General features: G+C 42.8%; 3 protein-coding genes across 7 annotated transcripts in view; all 3 read right to left on the reverse strand.

Annotated features, from left to right (window-relative positions):
* LOC117773272 (spectrin beta chain, non-erythrocytic 1-like) overlaps positions 1-18,500 on the reverse strand; it is a 750,817-nt gene that overhangs the window by 161,356 nt on the left and 570,961 nt on the right. The window lies entirely within an intron of this gene.
* On the reverse strand, positions 156-7,501 carry srsf7a (serine and arginine rich splicing factor 7a). Of its 4 annotated transcripts, none has more exons than XR_004615899.1 (9): positions 7,259-7,501; positions 6,048-6,275; positions 5,708-5,881; positions 5,468-5,554; positions 5,190-5,231; positions 4,939-4,983; positions 3,689-3,787; positions 2,219-2,764; positions 156-991 (listed from the first exon to the last, which is right to left on the reverse strand). XR_004615899.1 is itself a non-coding variant. In XM_034605143.1 (8 exons), the coding sequence occupies exons 2-8, from the start codon at positions 6,263-6,265 to the stop codon at positions 940-942; spliced, it is 717 nt and encodes a 238-aa protein (XP_034461034.1). In that variant the 5' UTR covers positions 6,266-6,275; positions 7,259-7,501; the 3' UTR covers positions 156-939. The 4 variants fall into 4 exon arrangements, 2 of the variants coding, with proteins under 2 accessions (XP_034461034.1, XP_034461032.1); XR_004615900.1 differs by having other exon boundaries at positions 6,048-6,278; positions 7,259-7,488; XM_034605143.1 differs by lacking the exon at positions 2,219-2,764.
* Positions 13,268-18,500, reverse strand: part of slc8a2b (solute carrier family 8 member 2b) — a 103,446-nt gene continuing 98,213 nt past the window's right edge. For both annotated transcript variants that reach the window (XM_034605055.1, XM_034605054.1), the window contains 4 exons: positions 17,313-17,437; positions 15,591-15,690; positions 14,075-14,350; positions 13,268-13,685 (listed from right to left, as the gene is read on the reverse strand). In XM_034605055.1, coding sequence (XP_034460946.1) covers positions 13,309-13,685; positions 14,075-14,350; positions 15,591-15,690; positions 17,313-17,437 — 878 coding nt within the window. In that variant the 3' untranslated portion in view covers positions 13,268-13,308. The remainder of the gene's footprint in view (positions 13,686-14,074; positions 14,351-15,590; positions 15,691-17,312; positions 17,438-18,500) is intronic.

Here is an 18,500-nt window from a genome sequence, read left to right on the forward strand (position 1 = left end):
TATTGATCCTTCAGTTTGGCAACTGTTACATTTAACTATATATCTGTCAAACCCTACAGGTAACATCAAAAACATAAGGAAAACAGTATTTGGATTTTGATTTATTAAGATGTACAAAACTTGAGTGAGAAATAAAAGCACAGTAGAGACTGAGGTTTTTGTTGAAGAGGTTTATTCAAAAATAAAACTGCCACTGTCTCACTGTAGAAGCCAGGAACAGAGTCAAACGGTCAAATCAAACTTCAGCGCTGTTCATACGTACTTTAAAATCAAAAAGTCACAGGAACAAATGAGGAATCCACACACGGGGGGGTGAAAAAAATATTTCTCTGCACGGAGGGAAGCTGATCGGTTTGTAAAAAGGGCAGTGCATCACAGACACGACAAGCAGTAGGAATGTGACGTCACATATTTAAAGGCATGCAGGCCAGGGAGTTTCCGTTCATGCCATTATATGAGGAAACACTACACAGCATTTAAACTCAAAATTCATAATGAGTGAAATACAAAAAACTGTCTTTGCATTTCAAAGGGGGAAAATAAACTTACGTTTCAAGAATAAAAGCAGTTTTTCAGTACTATGTCCTCACCCTCAAAACCTGGGCTTTTCTTCAACTGCAGTTTACTGTGAACTGTCGAACCACTGCTAAAAGTCAGCTGCAACTCTCTGTGTTACCTTAACGTCCTAAATCTTCTGAGAAGAGAGACGACCTATAACAGCAGCAAAACATTTAAAACAATCAGATTTCCGCCTACTGCACTGACTACAGCTATAACAATCTGAGCCTGCACAGAAGCTGCAGCCCTGGGGAGAAAATTCAATTTCAACAACAGAGACCAGACATACAAGTACAAAAGAAAAACAGCTGCTGTAGGGCTGCAAATGCAGAGTGTTTGAGTGTGTGTGTGCATGTGTGTGTGTCTAATAGTCTTCATCGCTCAGGCATCTGCTGCCGCAGGGCTTCGGTTTGGACTTCCTGAACGGGAACGACTGAAACAGAAACGGAGCAGAGTTAGCTCGCCACAGGGGAGGATGGAAGGATGATCAGATAAAAAAAATATATCCCACATTTAATACACCTGCTGTGAAAGACTGGATGGGCGCTGACATTTGTAAACTGTCCTTTGAACTCAAGGTCCCAAATAAACCAAACTGGATTATTTGTATCTGTTAATAATAATAATAATTTTCTGTGTCTGAGAAAGTAACTACAGGGTTAAAAGGTAAATATGTACTCGAACATTGGGGGGAATCAAACATTTTACAGTAAATTGCACATCCTTGACACCCGACTTGTAACTGGAACAAATTGACATAATTTCTGCCCTAAGAAAAGCGTTAAGTGTTAATCCTTCCACTTCTATAAACACAGAAAGGGAGGGGCCTCAAGGACTCATGGAAACTACTCTGTAGGATCTCAGGATGACTACAGATTTGAAAAGGTAGCATTAGTTTTATACTATTATTATAAAAGGGAAAAAAAAGCTTAAAATGGTAACTATGTTGTGACATAAGATAAACATATCTGACAGCCTCCTCAGAAATATCAGCCCATAAAACTCCTTCCTCTCTCCCACTCACTCATCCATTCACTCTCACATGCAGACACACATCTTTCCACCGTGCATGCTTGTAAAAGGGTCTATTTGTAAGTTTTTACTACTGATATGTTAGTGTTAGCATCAGCAGCTTAAGTTCATCATCAAACTTCATTCCTTTAACTTGCCGTCTCCAGTAATGGAAAGTTACAGCAATGTCATCTCTTGTTTTGCTTCCATTTCTTTCACTTTATTGCTCCTATGTAAGTTAGCATGCTAACCAGCTTGCCGCTGCCCCCTCCCATCTCTTCCCTGTGGCGTCTGATCTGCCCTCAAGTCAAACGTGCGGATGAAGAAGTGGCGCTGTCCAGAACGTGTGTTCTACTCCACCATGCGTTCCCGGACACAGAAAAGGTTTGGCGTTAAATAAAGTAGTGATAGAAGCAAAAACAAAACAAGTTTTGAGACAATTAAGAAATTAAGTTGAATGCCAAACCTGTAAAATTTCTTCTGGCAAACAGCTGTTAATGCTAACCGTGGCTCTATAGCAATAGTAAAAACTTACATAAAAGGCTCAACTTTAGCTTTATTATCACCAGTTTTCCCAGACAACATGAGACCTGTGCATTTTCTTTCATCATCAACATGAGCTTGTCAGGGGGGTTTAATTTTTGGTTACCTTTGGAGACAGTGGCAGAAACAACAAGAACACAGAAGCGAAGGATGATAGGACTGAAGGACGGATGACTACAACTCGTAGAGACACTGCGCTGGGAGGCTCTTGAAGACTGATCTCTCGTCAGCTCTCTCTCTCTCACTCACTCTCAGAAGCTAAGACAGAGGCCGAAGAACTCTGGTAGGTAGGTAGGGGGTCTGGTAGGTAGGTAATGGATTAAAAAAGGTAGTGGTCGAGGTCTGATCTGTGTGGGTCAGCCCTCTGGTACGTCTGAAGGCTGGCTGGCTCAAGTAGAACAACTGTATGTGTGCGCGGGCTGATCTCGTCTGAGCGTGTGCGTCGGTTGAACAGACGGTCACCCATTCACTGTGGGGAGGGTTCGGTCTGTAGGTCGACCTCTTTCTCGCTGTCTAACACCAGATGCAGAAGAAGGCTGATCTCAGGTCAGCGCTTAGTCACCCTCCCGCAGGACGTACACACCGCCAGCTGGCAGACCCTGGGCCTGGGATCAGCTGTGGTGTCAGTGCAGTGCTCAGGTCCCACCACACGCTTTAAAGAAAATATGAAAAATAAACAAAACTGTGCTGCAAAGATTCTTACCCTAAATCACACCAATGGTGTGACTGTGTCTGATCTCAGATATTATTCTAAAGAAATCTCTTGATCTAGCCAAATTCAAGATAGGGAATTAAAATTTAAGAAAAAAGAAGAACATTTAAAAATCTGACCATCCTTATTTAACAATTGTATAATCCAAGAAATTATTTTCTAGCTTGCTCTGTCAGTCTAGATTCATTTCTTTAGAATAGAGCTACTTCTGAGCTACATCTGACGTGGGTGAGATTAAGAATACAGGTTCATCTCACTGGTTCTAGCAGCTATGAGTCTGACCAGTGATCAGATTGAGCGGACACGTCTCTCATGTGCTCTTTTTTAACGTTGAGTGGCACAGATGAGGAGCCACACTGAGGTTAAACAGTGCTGAAAGTTCAGGTCATTTGAATGTTGGAAAAGAGCACAAGAGAGACATCTAATCTTTCATCTATTTTTACTTCAGAGGGCCCCGCTCCCTGTGCTCTGACCCTCCCACTCCTTTACAGCAGCAGAAGCAGATGCAGGTCGTCTCTGTGTCGGCGAGGTCGTGTAGTCTGGCAGAGGTCTGGGAGGTCGCCCGTCTCACTGTCGCGTGGCAGTCGTTGGGTGTCAGCATGGCGCTCCCCGGGTGGAAGGAGGATCTATTTAACAGTGACTCCCTGCCTATGATGGAGCACCTGGCATTGTCGACTGTGAAGAACATAACTGACCCTCTCTTGGAATCAAAGTCTGTTGTGATCTGAACTAAAAATCTATAAATGATCATCTGAACCTGACTGAAGCCTGAGATGTTACACACTTCTTAACGTCTTAGTAAAAACCAAGCACGAGACATTTATTAGACAGCCTACACTCTGTTCCAGTGAGTCAGACGTTTACCTGCTCTTCTTGTGGTTTGCTGGAAGAGAGCGTGAGCGGGATCGAGAGACAGAGCGTCTTCTGGGCGCAGAGCCAGACCGAGAGCGGGATCTGGAGCGACTGGAGGAAAAGAGAAGGTTTAAATGTGACACTGAAATACTTTAATAAACAGTTTTATTTGTTTACATGCATCTAAGTTTATTACTTTTGAAAGATTAAACTACGACTGCAGATGTTCTAAAGGTTAAGAAGTCACAGAAAATAAGATGCAGACAAACCTCCTAAATCTCACTGTGTCGCTGAACTGCCCGTCAAACAAGCCGACAGAAAGTTTTCTTCCTTTGTTTCATATATATATATATATGATATAATTTAAGAAGTCCTTCATTAGTCCCTCAATGGGGAAATTTGCACATAAGTAGCATGCGGTACTTGGGTGAAGGAATATAAAGGTAATTAAACTGGTATCCACAGTGCAAAGAAAGATATTATGTGTCAGAATATGTACAGTGAATGGATTGCAGATAACCGTGTATATTGCACAGGATTTTTTACAAATGAATATAGTACAGTGAATATTGCACAGTTGAGAAGCGTTAAAGTGACAGTCCATAGTGGTGGTGCATGGAGTTTCGCTGGGAGCACAGCTGCTTGTACAGTCTTACTGCTTTTTTTCAGCATCGTCCTGACGAAAGTTATCCCGAATCTAAATTCTTCTTCACAGCATTTAATATTGGCAATATTGTCACGGTTTGGGCAATTTATGTTGACAAATTCAAACTGTTTGACCTTGTTATTGTGGTTTTATCTTATTTTACTATGTTTTTTATTTATTTATTTACTACATGACTTATGTCGTCTTCTTGGCTTTGTGTTTCTTTTCATGTCTCTCCCCTATTTTACCTGAAGGACTTTGCATAAATTGACTTTTTACATAGAAGTTGTGACTTTTTTAAAACATTGACACTGCTCCTTGTACATAAGTTCTCAAATATGTACAAGCATATAAAAAAAAACATGAGAACTGAATGTAAATTCATAGCCCGAGGCATAAATCACTAATGAAAACTGATTTACAGAAAACAGATAAACTGCCTATTGCTTTTTGTAAACAAATTAAAAAGACAACACAGCTGCAGCAAAAATTTGAGTGTTAACACCATAAAACAGGAGATGATCATTTTGTACGACTCACTGTACAACCACCATCAGCAGGACCCAAGAGACAACGAGGCAACTCTGTAATTATGTTTTAAATACAAATAGTTTACCTTCTCACGGGAGTCCTGGACTTGTTGCGGGCTGGAGAGCCAGACCTAACGACACAGGAAACATCGGGAGTATAATAACAGCTGTGACTGAAACTATGGCAACACTAGAGGCGTCCACGACCGACTGAACAAATTACCAGCCACACATGTATTTTAATTGATCCCCAAGGGAAGTAATAATGATCAGTGCCACCCTCCAGCAGAAAAACTGGATAAACAACCACACGCAACTGCAGATCAACAAGCCTCACCTGCTCCTGCGTCTGGTGTAAGATGGAGATCTGCGGCGGCTCCTGAAAAAGAAAAAAACGATTATCGTTGGGCTCACAAACGGTCGACCAGAATAAACATGACAATTCCACTGTTTATCAACATGTATTATTTAGGAATAAAACACTTGCAAGTGTTAAACAAACATTTATACATTATTAACTACAGACTCTGAGCTGCTTTCACATTATTTAATAACCTATGAGCATCAACATCTCCTGTTAATATTTTATGAGGCCGAGTTTCGATCCTGACTCACCGGCTGTGGCTACGGCTGCGGGTGTTAGAGCGATAACGACGTCCACGGGACCTGGACCTGGAGCGAGACCGGGAATGGGAGCGAGACCTGGAAGGGAAAGACAGAAGGTTTATTCACGTTTGTCCTCTTCTCCTCCGATGGCACATCCTGAATACTTTCAGCGCAAAACACACTGAGCTTCATGAGCCTCGAATGTGCAGCGAAGAAGCAAACACGTGCAGAACGTCCGCATTTCTTCACCTGCTGCGACGGCCCCTCTTGCTGAAGCGGTAGCAGTCGTAGGCGTAATGACCTCGGTCCCCACACTGGTAACACCGGTCCTGGGGGTCGAACTGGCGTCGGCTGGGGCGCCCACGGCCCTTCCTGGAGAGGCCCGTCGACAACTCCACACGAACACGGGAACCACAGAGAAGCCTGGGGAAAAGGTTGTTTAACTATCAGTATTCATGCAAATTGATATTTTGACCAAACGAAATCGATCCGGACAATTTAAGCACATACATACACACACACACCACAGCGTCTATCGATTTTCTTTGTTTTAGAAAAACTTATTGGAGTATTGTAAGATACTACTCACTTTCCATCCATGCCTTTGACAGCATCTTCTGCATCTCTGGGATCCTCAAACTCCACAAAGGCAAACCCGGGTGGGTTCCTCGCCACCCAGACACTTCTCAGTGGGCCGTAATAACTGAACGCTCGCTCCAGCTCCCCCTTGGCAGCACCGTTGCCCAGGTCACCCACGTACACTTTACAGTCCCCGGTCCGAGACGAACTACGGGAGTGGTGCGACATCGCTCCTTACCTGTTGAGAGGAGGGGAGAAAATATTAACTTCAGGCTCTGGCTCAATAAAACCCCAGATTCATAACACTCGTATGCAGAATAAGTGACTTATTACTTAAAACGTATCTTCAAAGAGCCTTTCATTTGCACCAGTACACGTTTTTTATTACCTACACGTGTTTTATGAGACAAGTGTCACCTGAATGCCATAACATTTGTGTGAGAAACCAATAAATGTGAAGTCAATCCAGATCCAGGAGTATTTTCAACAGTGAGCATTTATTCAACATTTATGGATGTTGATTTCTCAGAAAACAATTCATGGACCTGGACGGAAGAACATCTGTAGGGGACTGACTTTAGTTTGATTATATTTTAAATATTATTTCTGAGCTCTTTCATCATATGTATAATACAAATTGTGCGTGTAGCTATATCAAAATAACGGATATTGAATCGTATTACTCTTGGTTTACAAACCAAGGATGTTGAAATGTATTTGGTGAACAACCCGGTTTATTAGTCAGATTATTACTTCAGTCACAGTGGATGTATCCTCCAGGTCTTAACTCAGTGTGTGTGTGTGTGTGTGTGTGTTTGTGTGTCTGCAGGTGCAGCTGCTCCACATGGCTCATGTGTTTGAACACGGACCAGCTTCGATCCGGTGGAATATGACCAAATAAGAGGCTTTATTTTCATTTTTATTAAATTCACAGCTGTTTGGTTTGAATGTATTAATTGAATCATGTGTATTTATCGTCTCGGGATCCACACGAGCACCTTGTTGTGTTCGGGTCCGCTTCACGTTAACAGGCCGGACCGTGGAGACGTGTCTGACTCCCTGCAACACGTGGAGCGACGCAGGGAGATGTTTCCACACAGAACAGGTGAATGTATGTTGAGGTGTGAGAGTAAATAAGAAGTGAAATCCAGGAATTAGTCGGAGGCCTCCATCGCCTCCCGCTCATAAACAATGGCGGCCGCACGCGTTAGCTAACGTTACCTTTTCAGTCGCCGCTTCGTGACTCCGCTTCCGGCTCCAGTGGAACTTCACTTCCCTCGAACGCAGTCGGAGGTGGAACTGAATCTGCACCGGACGGTTTCTACAGAGTTCACGCGTCGACCCGCCGCTTTGACGGACTCCTCCTGCTCAGTCCCGCCGGTCACCGGGTTAGCTTCACGTTAGCTGCAGGTTAGCCACCAGCTCCGACCCGCGTGACTTCCGCTTCTGCGCACAGACACACTTCCGGTGACGATGGAAACCCATAGTAACCAATAAATCCTTGTTTACAAGTTTTTACATCTATATTGTAATTATTTGTATTTATTCATATATTTTAATAACTGTGGTTTTGATATAATTAATCAAATAAAGGAAAACAACAGAAATAAATTTTAATTTCTAGTGTTAAATTTCTAGTAGTCACAGATATAAACAACAACACAACATACTTATTTTTATAAACTTTATTGATCTAAAAGTGATTTACAGAAGTAAAATGCAGCAGAGTTTCAATGAATTATATTGCAAATGATTTGAAGTTTGTTCAGCTCAGAAACTAAAGTTCCACTGCTGCTTTAAAAATGCATAAACAAGACAAAATGTAAGAATCCAACGTTTTCCAAAGTGCAACCATCCTGGTGTAAAAACACTTCAAGTACTGAAAAGTAGTCATTATGTAGAATGTATGATAATGCTTGATGCAATAGGGTTAGAGTTCACCATCTGTTTATAAACTACTGGGAAGCTTGTGAATGTCTCCTGGTGGCCAATAAGATCTTAACCTAATTTAACTTATATCAATAAATCATTTATTTATTTCTAACCGTATTATCTTTATTCATAGCAGGATTGTTGTGGCCATAGTGACATTAACAGCAAACTGGTCCTAGAGGATATTTTTACTATTGATTATTTTCAATTAATTAATAAAATGTAAGAAGTTCCCAGAATTCAAAGTGGTGCCTTCAAACTGCTCAAGTACGCAAATTAAATTTAGTGACCCACTGTCAATAGAGGAAAAGCAACACATTTTTCTCACATTTGAGAATCTGAAATAGAATAATTAATATTTCTGCTTGATAAATATAACCATAGACTGTGTGTAAATAACATATAATACATTACTGAAACAGTTGGGAGTTTTAAATCTTTGAATTGATTAAAGGAAGGTAAAGAACTCATCAGGTTTTGGTGTGGATCTGGATCAGGGGGCAGATCTCAGAGTTTTCTTCATCTTCTTTAACTTTGTGAGTTACGGGATGTTTCAAATCATCACTATTTACCCACTGATATCGATGAGTGTTTGTAATTTGATTGAATTTAAGACGACCTTGGTGGAGGTCAGAGCTCTACTGAGTGGCATTCTAGTTCAGTGTGTTTTTTAACATTTCTCAATGAAAACCAAACAACCCAGTTAAAAAGGAATGTCCTGATAATGTGTTTCCCTTTTACCAAGTTCAACGTTATATTTATTTCATTTCTGAATTTTAAAATTGTTGTTTTTGTCTGAAAAGTGTCAGATTCCAGTGTGTGTTTTGGATTTGACTGCTGCTCGTTCAGTGCAGAAATAAAGACTCGGACACGTCACTCCTTGAAAATAAATAAACTATATTCAAATAAGGTCTTCATTTTCTTCCAGTAACACGTTACACCTCATGCCATGTTCTCAAAAACAAGTTGTCACTTTTTTTCTTCATTTCATAAAAAAACTTTTTATATCATCTTCAGTTAATAATTTATTACAACATTGAATAAATGTATATGTCTAATCACATGATATTGTAGTAACTCAGTCGTTATTTCCCTACAAAGGTTCAGGCAGAGAGAAATTTTCATCATCACAGGAAAAAACTTCACAGACACATTGAAGAGCAAGACCTGGAAGAAGGGGGGGGGGGGCACCAACACGGACACAGAAATATCGTACAATTAACAAACGAAAAACAAATGACCTGGGATGTTGCGCGTTGCAGACGTAGCTTTGACACAACAGAGCAGACTCTTTTCACAGCTTCGGAGGGAAACAAACTTGACACTGAATCTATAAATGCTGTCTGTGTGTGTGTGTGTGTGTGTGTGTGTGTGTGTGTGTCTGTGTGTGTGTGTGTGTGTGTTCATTGTATCTGTGCGGAGTCGTGGTTGTGTCTGCGTGAGCACACCTGCTCATTTTATTTCACAACGCTCCTCCTGTGTTTGGGACTGTGGGAAATCAACCTGATAAAATATTCTTGTAGGTGTCCATCACAGTAGACCATGCTGCTAACACACACACATACATCATGCATACACAGAGGGAGGGGGCAGCAGGGGGGGGGGGGGGGTTCTAGCTACAGAACAGCAAAGGCCGAAGCCGGACACGTTAGTACAGAAGTTCATGGAAACAAGGAACATTGTCTGGATGTTGTAGACAGTTCTGTTTCTGGGTGCTGAGCCACATCTGGGTCACATCTGCCGGGATGAAGCTGATCCCGTCTGCACACACCGGTCCCCTCAGTCACAGATCACACAGGAGCTCACACCTGTTCACCTGTGTGTGTGTGTGTCAGTGTGTGTTGTGTACCTCACACGTCTGACCTGCCTCACAACCTCCTGTAAACGTCCCTGTTCGGCTCACGTCAACCCGAGACTGACAATCATACTGACAATGTTCCACACTGTTTCTACATGTAAACATGCTACTTACACTTACAGCTCCTCCTGCTGGAGGACTGCGTGACCAAATGTACGTTGGCGGTGGGAAACAACAAAACACAGAAAAAACAAACATGGGAACTGACCTCTCATCAAAGCCACAAATGAAAAAATGATTTCTTTTGCCTGTATTGCACGTTGAACCCACACTCCTTGAACTAAACTCCAAACTGTTGGCGTCAAGGACCATAGATAAATAATCTTCATGTAAATAAATAAATATCTAAATAGTCTCGTAAGACGAAATATACATTAGTAACAGAGACACAAACAAGTCGGCAGACGAGTAAATGAGATGAGATAAAGTTTGATGACACACGACATGTTTGAGCAGTTTCAAAGGGGAGTTTCCTCTGTGGAAAATATATCAAAATCCAATCCACTAACGATGTCATCAACACAACCAACTGGACACGTTGATTCTACTCTAAACGTCGTTTAGAAGTACAAAAAAGTCTAACTTGGCTACGTCTGTACGGAAAAGATACAAAACTGGTTTTAGAAAGTTCTACAAAGTGTAGTCAGGGTAAATGAATCTAATCTTTCTGTTAGATTTATGTGTAATAACAGTAACAGTTTCCACTTGTATAGCACTTATCATTTGTGGGTGAGATGTTGGAAATGCACCTGCAGCACAAACATGAAATGTGTCCGATGTCAGGCAGTGAAAATTACAGTAACTTTAATGATGCAATGAAGGATCCTGGACTCTCGATGCTTCTTGTCTGGGATAATAATCAATAGTTAATGTCAAAGTTTCCGCTCGCAACTGTTGTTCATGCTCGGACTTTGCAGCATTGAAGCTAATGAAGCTGAAATGTCAGTGTGTAAATGTCACAGCAGATTAGAAGTTCAGTGTTTTTCTCTGGTATGTTTCAGAAGCTAGTGAACATGTGACTGTTTGTTCCAACTGAGTCATTGAAGGAAGCTCAGTGTTCTAACGTGTTTCCACTGAACGCAGCCGACGCTCTGGTTCTATCACCAGAAGAAACTGTCTTGGTTTGAGGCTTCTTCCACAATAATACGTTTTTGTTTTTCAACTAAAATGATTTCTGTCCGTCCACACTCGATTAGCTCGGCATCAGTAACGCACCTGAAAGATCACATGACCGTACACTGGTCATGTGGTGTAAACAGGAAGCAGATTGTCTCCTCTGCAGGTGGTTACAGGAAACACTACGAATGAGGAACAGCGATGGTGAGAAGTAAGAGCAGGGATTTATTTTCTTGGAACGATGACGAGTGTTAGCGACGCTTTGCATTCACGTCTGGTCGCCGAGTCGTGACTGTTAAGAACCAATCAGGAAGCAGGTGCACGTGACTCCTTCATCGTTTCCAAACTTCTCAGGGTTTGGTGCTCGAGCAGTGTGGGCGGCAGGTGGAGCCGTGGCAATAGGGATGGGTTTCAAAACTAAAACGTAATAGTGTGGATGCAGCTTTAAACCTGCACTGTTCAGACCTGCAGATTGTAAACAGGGTCCATTTAATCTTCTTAACAACCGAAAGTGCAGTCCAGGTCGGGGGTGAGGGACACATCACAGCAGGACAAGAAACACCCAGAGTGGAAGTGGAAACTTCCTTCAGTCATGTGTCGCACACTAACTCAGAGAAACACAGTTTGTTGTAGTTACACTGAACAAAGTGCAGCCGGGACAGTTTGTGCAGCTGAAAGCTTCAATACTCGATTTTCACTGGAGACTTTTCCTGAAGGCGTTGAATGGGCGCTGCACTGAAGCACGAGTGTAACTCAACATCCTGCGTCCTCACTGAAGTGGGGATCAGGATCCTGTGTCCTGATCCACATGTTGTGTTGTGAATCTGGATGATTGGGATCTAATCAGTTATCAAGGGGCTTAAATGGGATTTAGTGACTTTTCTTCAACGTAAACTAACACTGTTAAATCTTGTCCGACCGTCGATGCACGTTTGTCTGACATGCAGCTAACGATAGAGGATTAGTCCGTCGGGGTACATGCCACATTAATGGATTAGTCTGTCACAACCACACGACACAGAGACGACCGAGTGATGATCAGTGACGACGCAGCAGAAAACCTCAAAGTTTGCAGCTACAGTGTTCGTTCTTACTGAGGAGACTCAGACGCCTCCTCTGTCCTTCCTGTCAGCTGACACACACACACACACACACACACACACACACACACACACACACACACACACACACACACACACACACACACACACACACACACACACACACACACACGTCTGTACACAAGAAGGACTTAACACCGACGAGCTGAGAGTTTCTGTTCACTGAGCGAACACACACACAAATGAATGGATGTAATTTACAGGTGGACTCTGTTCATTCCCTTTTAAATAGTTTATATGTGACTCATTATGTGAAGATGCGTCATATCTGCCTACACATGCAAATTAAATATCCTTCAGTCTGATACACGAACCTCCGTCAGAGAGAGAAGTGCCCGACGTCTGACTGAGGTATGGCTCTTTAAAAACTTCACCAGTTCATCTTCCGTCTGTTTGGTTCAAACTTTAGTCTCGAGCTCCTCTGATGATCAGGATCTGTGGTGATCCAGTCCGACCAGGAATTTAAAGAACATCCAAGAAGAAGCAGAAACCTGACGTCAGATTTTCCTTCTTTTTGCTGTATTCTGACTTTTTAAACAGAAAAGCAGCGTCTCGTTCTCCGGGATCATTTCTTCTCTGACCCTCTCTGACTCTTTCGGCGTCACGACCTGTCTCCTGAAAACACGACACTCTGTATGTACACTGGTTTTGACTATTTACAGCGCGTGTGGAGAAACGCCTTCATCTAAACTATTAGACAAGCCTCAGCTCTCCTGTAGTAAACAAGCGTAATGGTAATGATATTGTAAACAATCCACTCCTTCTGTCACACAGCGCTCCACCTCCTCGGGGAAGAGACGTGGAGCTGGACGAGCAAAGGTGGTGAAACAGACGAGAGGAGGACAGAGAACCTCTGTCTGCACACAGCAACCGTCCTGCTCTCCTCCATCACAGGTCGGATCTGATCCAAACCCACCTGACGTTAAGATGAACCACAGAAAGAATCAGCTCTCCAGAGGCCGACCTTCTCTTCACCTGAAACCTTCACACTCTGCAGCAGCAGCTTCACAAACACTTCCTCTCGCCCTCCATCATGCCTGTCACTGTGCGGGTCTGTGTGATCTGCTTACATGTGTGTAAGTATAAAGTGTGTGTGTGCACATGAAGTATTTGTGTGTCCAGCTCCAGGCTGCAGCGAGCCCTGTTAAACTGATAAATCTTACACGTGTTTGAACTGTGTGTTAATGTGTGTGTGTGGGTGTGTTGTTGTGCAATATGCTCCCACAACTTTTCTCATCTCCTTTTTAAAAGCTGCCGAAGTGGCAGTAGGCCTCCAGGCTGGAGAAGAGGATGTAGAGGAACCACAGGCCGAGGAACAGCAGCGTGGTCAGGATGCGGGGCACCCTTGGGCCCCCGAGCTCTCCGCCGATGGAGGGCCGGCGTCTGAACAGGAGCACGCCCATGCTGATGAAAGCGAAGACGGTGAAGATGGTGACGGAGAAAGCCAGTGACCCTGGCTCCACCCTGAACTCCTTCCCATTGATTTTCCAATAGATGGCGGCCACTGACCAGGCCACGCCGATCCCCAGGAAGACGTTGACGGCGTTGCTACCGGTGACATTTCCAACGGATGCGTCGGCGTGTTGGTCCTGCATGGCGGCCACTTTGCTAGCAAAGGTGTCTGGGATGGGAAAAAGAGGTGGAAAGAGTGGAAATCATGGACCTTCACACACGTGCTTAACTGTGAAGGGTGAATATCGTCCAAAACACGGATGTGGACGCTAAACACTGCAACACACAGACAACATTCAATAGATAAACTCATTTGCAGATGACATTTGCTTATTCTGAATTCCTAAATTGATGTCCCTCCTGAAACCGTTTGACTCACACTTGGGTTGTTAATTAAACAAAAATGCTTCTTATTTCTTTGGATTTGGATCCAAAACACATTTGATATAAAAGATAATGTTTAGACACATCAACATGTGGGTCCTGCATTACAACCTGGTTTAAATCACGTGCTCTGTGCAGCTACCTTCTGCACTTCCTGTGAGGATGTGCACTCACCTGGAATAGAAGTCCCCAACGCCACAAACACCACGGCAGTCACCGTGTCCTTCAGGCCCACGGTGCAGCCGAAGTGCGACGCCAAGTCTCCGATGACGGCGGTGAGGAGGCCGATGGAACTGATGGAGACCAAGAAACAGGCCCAGCCGTTCCAGTACTCTGTGGGCGGGACGCAGGCGAACAGCACCTTCCAGAAGACGGTGAGGAAATGCATCACGTAGTCGTAACACGACGGGAGGTGCTCCTCACGACCTTCGTCGTCATCATCGCCATCACCTGAGGGGGAAGAAACAGAAGTTCAAGATGTTTCAAGTTTTATTTGTCATGTGCAAGTTAACACAGTTCGAGGTGTTGGACAAGAAGAAACCGCTCAGCTCAGCAGTGCAATAGTTACATTAAAATAAAGGTAGAAACAGCTTAATAAAATCAAATACAATACAAAACTAAAAGTATATACATTTAAATGTATGTGTTTGAATAGTTATGTATATGTAATATGTATAGTTAAGTACAAACAGCATCTGAGGTCATAGAATATTCAGATCAAATATTCAAACTTTAAATTCCTGCACATCTGACACCAGTGGGAATAATCCCTGTCTGCAGTGAACTGTTACTTCCACTAGGTGGCGTCCTTGACTTACAAAGGCTCCAGGAACACCACATTCATCTTCCTTCATATTCTGCAGAAATTAAATCCCACAGGTCTTTGTTTCAGCAACAGTGACAGAGTTGAAACATGTAAAACCAAGCTACACAAACAGGAGACTGTGACGGCGCTGCCACAGACCCACTGAGCAAGGCACTGAATTCCAAACTGCTCATCTGGCCTTTTAACTACCGGCAGCTGTGACCTCTCGTCCTCTTTAACTACCATAAATGTAATTTCTGTCATTATTTGATATGTTTTATTTACATATATATTTATTTATGTCGTCTGTGTTTACATTAACACTATGTAGGAACTGTGTTTGTGTTGTGCTGTTAATCAATGACATATTTTCCTCTGAAGACAAATAGGGTTAAAGTTTTATACTCATTCCCTCTCAGTTGTAGTATTTATGTTTTTTAACGTTGATGTTACATCGTGCACATTCACCTTCAGTCTGACATTTCACTTAATGTTTTATTTCATCCGTTTAAAACAAATAAAAGTCAGAAATCAGCAGAACTGATAATGGCAATAACAACAATAAACAAAGTTAATTACATGTCTCATCTATTGCTCCTGTGAATCCCTCACATGTGACTCTGAGGTTTCTACCTTATTTCCCTGTTAATAGAGTTTCTGGTAGTTTGACTCTGGTCGAGGATGAAGAACAGAGGATTTCGCACCTTGTTAACATCTATGAGACTAATTGTGATTTGTGAATATGAGCTGAACAAATAAAATCTGATTGATTAACTGATTCAAACTGAAAGATTAACATGCTTGAATTAGTCTTGAACCTTCCATGATGCATTCCATGAAGCTGTGCACATGAAACACAGTATTTAAACACACACACACACTGACCTGCACTGACAGTCACCGCCTCCACAAACTGTTCCCTCCACGAGTGAGTGCCGATCACCAGCGCCAGGTTGGTCTTCTTGATGAGCTTGTCAACTGTGCTCTGGAGATCAGAAACCAAACACAGTCATCAGTGAGCAGCTGATCAGATTCACATGAAACCTGGAGGAAGGATCGGACAGAGAAACAAGCAGCTGAGTTTTGGGGCGGAACTCTTTCTTTAACGTGGTGAAACCAATTTACCAATTTCCGAGAGAATAATTCACGGATCTTAATGAAAGAACTCCGGCCCATTCAGGGAACTGATATCTATGAGCTTGGTGTTGGGCCTCGGTCGAGGAAGGAGCTTCACAATCATTCTATTCATTTCCTGGAGCCCACAGCAAACACAGCTCCACACATTGATGTCAGCTGACATAAATCTAAATGCCAATCATGCTGAATTGCATCATTCACCCAAATTGATTCTCACTAACCACACGTCATAAGAGACGAGACCAATTATATTTCCACACAGGGTCGAGTTCACTAAATAATCCCACGGAGGACGAGGATGTTGAGTTCTGGTGGACGGTGTTTGCAGCGATGAGAAGAACGACGGGTCTGTTTCGGGCTCGTTCTTTATTCTCTCGGCCGCTCGGTGATTTACTCTCTAACACTCCCGCTGCTTTCTTATTGGCTGAAAGTCAAGTGGATGTTTGATTTGTCTGCTTCCTCTGTCAAGATGAACTTTTACATTTGCAAATATTTAGCGTCAGGAGGGATCAGAACCAAAAGCTGCAAACACCAGAGATAAAGAAGACATTGATGTTCTTAACTGTAGCTTTGAGTTACTTTCATAATGAAACACCTGCAGCTTCACCATCAGCAAAACTGCTCAGAGGATTTATTGATAATTAACATTTACACACAGACCCTGAGGTGTAAAACACTTTGCTCAGCACTTCTGGTTAATCTAAGGGAGCTGTAACACTTGATCAATTAAATCTCAATTGTTTTCATTTTCTTAAGAGTAATTAAAAAATTATAATTTGTTATAAAGCATCTTTCTCTCTGTTGCTGCTGTGAATTGAGACTTATTGTTGTGTCAGTGAGCTCATCGAGTTTTACTGCGTTGAGGTTGAGGGTTTTGCTCGTGGTCCTTTTCCTCACAGGCCGTGCAGCAGCGCTCTGTGCACGTGAGAGAGTCTCAGTTCAACTCGTACAGTTCAATAATTCAGAGCCACATTAGGTTTGCTTGCTGAAAGGGTTCAGCAGTGTGAGAAAGAGAGTAAAGGTGGCTTATGTAACTCTGACAGTGAAGCAGAGTTCAATTATTTGTATTCAACCTAAACACAGAAAAGACTCCAGGAGAGAAATAATCCAATATTACATGAACAGGTCGGGAAATAAATACAGTATACACGCAAAATGTTAGGCTATAAATATTTCATAAATGTATTTCATCAGTTACTTCATGTGATGTTGTTGCTTATACGAGTCATAGTTATTTATAACTCTCTATGAAGAACTTTCAATTCTCTACTGTTTTTCTTTCTATAAATCTAATTATTGGTTATAACCTTCCATCAATAAATCACCTGCATTTAGTTTGAGGACGAACTACAATAAAAAACAAAGCACTGCTGAAATGATTTCTTCTTTTCCTACTTTCACAGCTGCAAAGGAGTCGCTGCTCCCAGAGGAGACCAGGAAGGAGAATGACTGAATGAATGAATGTTTCACCTTGAACTCGTACGACTCCTCGATGACGACCTCCAGGCGACTGTGCTCTCCCAGGATGGGCTTCCCCATCTCAGCTATCCTGCGAGCCTCCTCCTCCTCAGAGCTCATCTGCCCATCCACCCCTTCTGTGGGAAGAAAGAAGGGAGGGAAGGACAGAGGAAGAGGTGATGTGATGTGAAGGAGTGAGTATGTTTCATGTTCTGCATCATTTCATGTTGTATTGTGATTCGGAGCCAGAGTCTGGAATAGAGCTGCAGCATCGAGCTCCTGCTAACAGCTCGTCAGTGATGATATTAATCATCAAATCACTATGAAACCAAACTGATCAGAAACATGAACACGGACATACATCACATTTAGCTTGGTCCATGTCCCATCTGCTAACATGAAGGAGGCAGAGTTAATTACCTATAATGCAGCCAGCCACCAGGGGGCGAGACACCACAGTGTATGAACATCTTTTACACAACACATAAAAGATCTTTATCTTAGTGTTTTGCGCTGTTGCTTCGTTGTAGAGCTGTGTGCAGAGCTCTCTGTACGGATGGCCATCGGCAGCACCGACAGTGGCCCATTAAAACATCCATAGAGGTTTTTACTGTACTCAGCAGGATTCAGCATAAATTCTATAGATCACACTTTCACTGTGCACGTCCACGTGCTGTCTGCACCGGAGTGCAGGGCAATGAATCCTGCTGATTAGAAAATGCAAAGCAGAGAATCTTGATTGTTTTTGTTTAACCAAGGACTTGGATGATGAATGGTTTTCCCACAGTGACTGGTGCAATCAATTGGAAAACCAGTGACATAAGACCTCTGCTTCTGGATGATGTGAAGACAGATGTGACGCTGACAGAATCTTTACAAAGCTTCACCTGGAGCCTCTCGATAATATTGATATTATTGAGAGAGAGAGCGAGAGCGAGAGAGAGAGAGAGAGAGAGAGAGAGAGAGAGAGAGAGAGAGAGAGAGAGAGAGAGAGAGAGAGAGAGAGAGAGACGAGATGAATGCTGACATGTGGCCCAGTTCATGTTATTGATCCGCTGCCAACAGAACAGCAGCAGGAGCAGCTACACCAACCGGAGTTGATCTTATAGAAATGACTGAGGAACTGAGCCAATCAGGGATCATGCTCCAGCCAGAAGTCCCGTCTGTTCATCACAGAGAGGATGTCACACTGTGGGGGTG

Source organism: Hippoglossus hippoglossus, chromosome 13, assembly GCF_009819705.1.
Source record: "Hippoglossus hippoglossus isolate fHipHip1 chromosome 13, fHipHip1.pri, whole genome shotgun sequence".
NCBI classification, from domain to species: Eukaryota; Metazoa; Chordata; class Actinopteri; order Pleuronectiformes; family Pleuronectidae; genus Hippoglossus; species Hippoglossus hippoglossus.

Bases quoted from the DNA above. Each gene is read 5' to 3' on its own strand.
- srsf7a (XM_034605141.1), bottom strand. From the start codon at position 6,265: ATGTCGCACCACTCCCGTAGTTCGTCTCGGACCGGGGACTGTAAAGTG. The intron at 5,555-5,707 runs GTGAAGAAATGC...TTTCCCTTCCAG, and splicing joins AAGAGGGGCCGTCGCAGCAG to GTCTCGCTCCCATTCCCGGT. The intron at 3,788-4,938 runs GTAAACTATTTG...CTTTTCCTCCAG, and splicing joins TCCAGGACTCCCGTGAGAAG to TCGCTCCAGATCCCGCTCTC.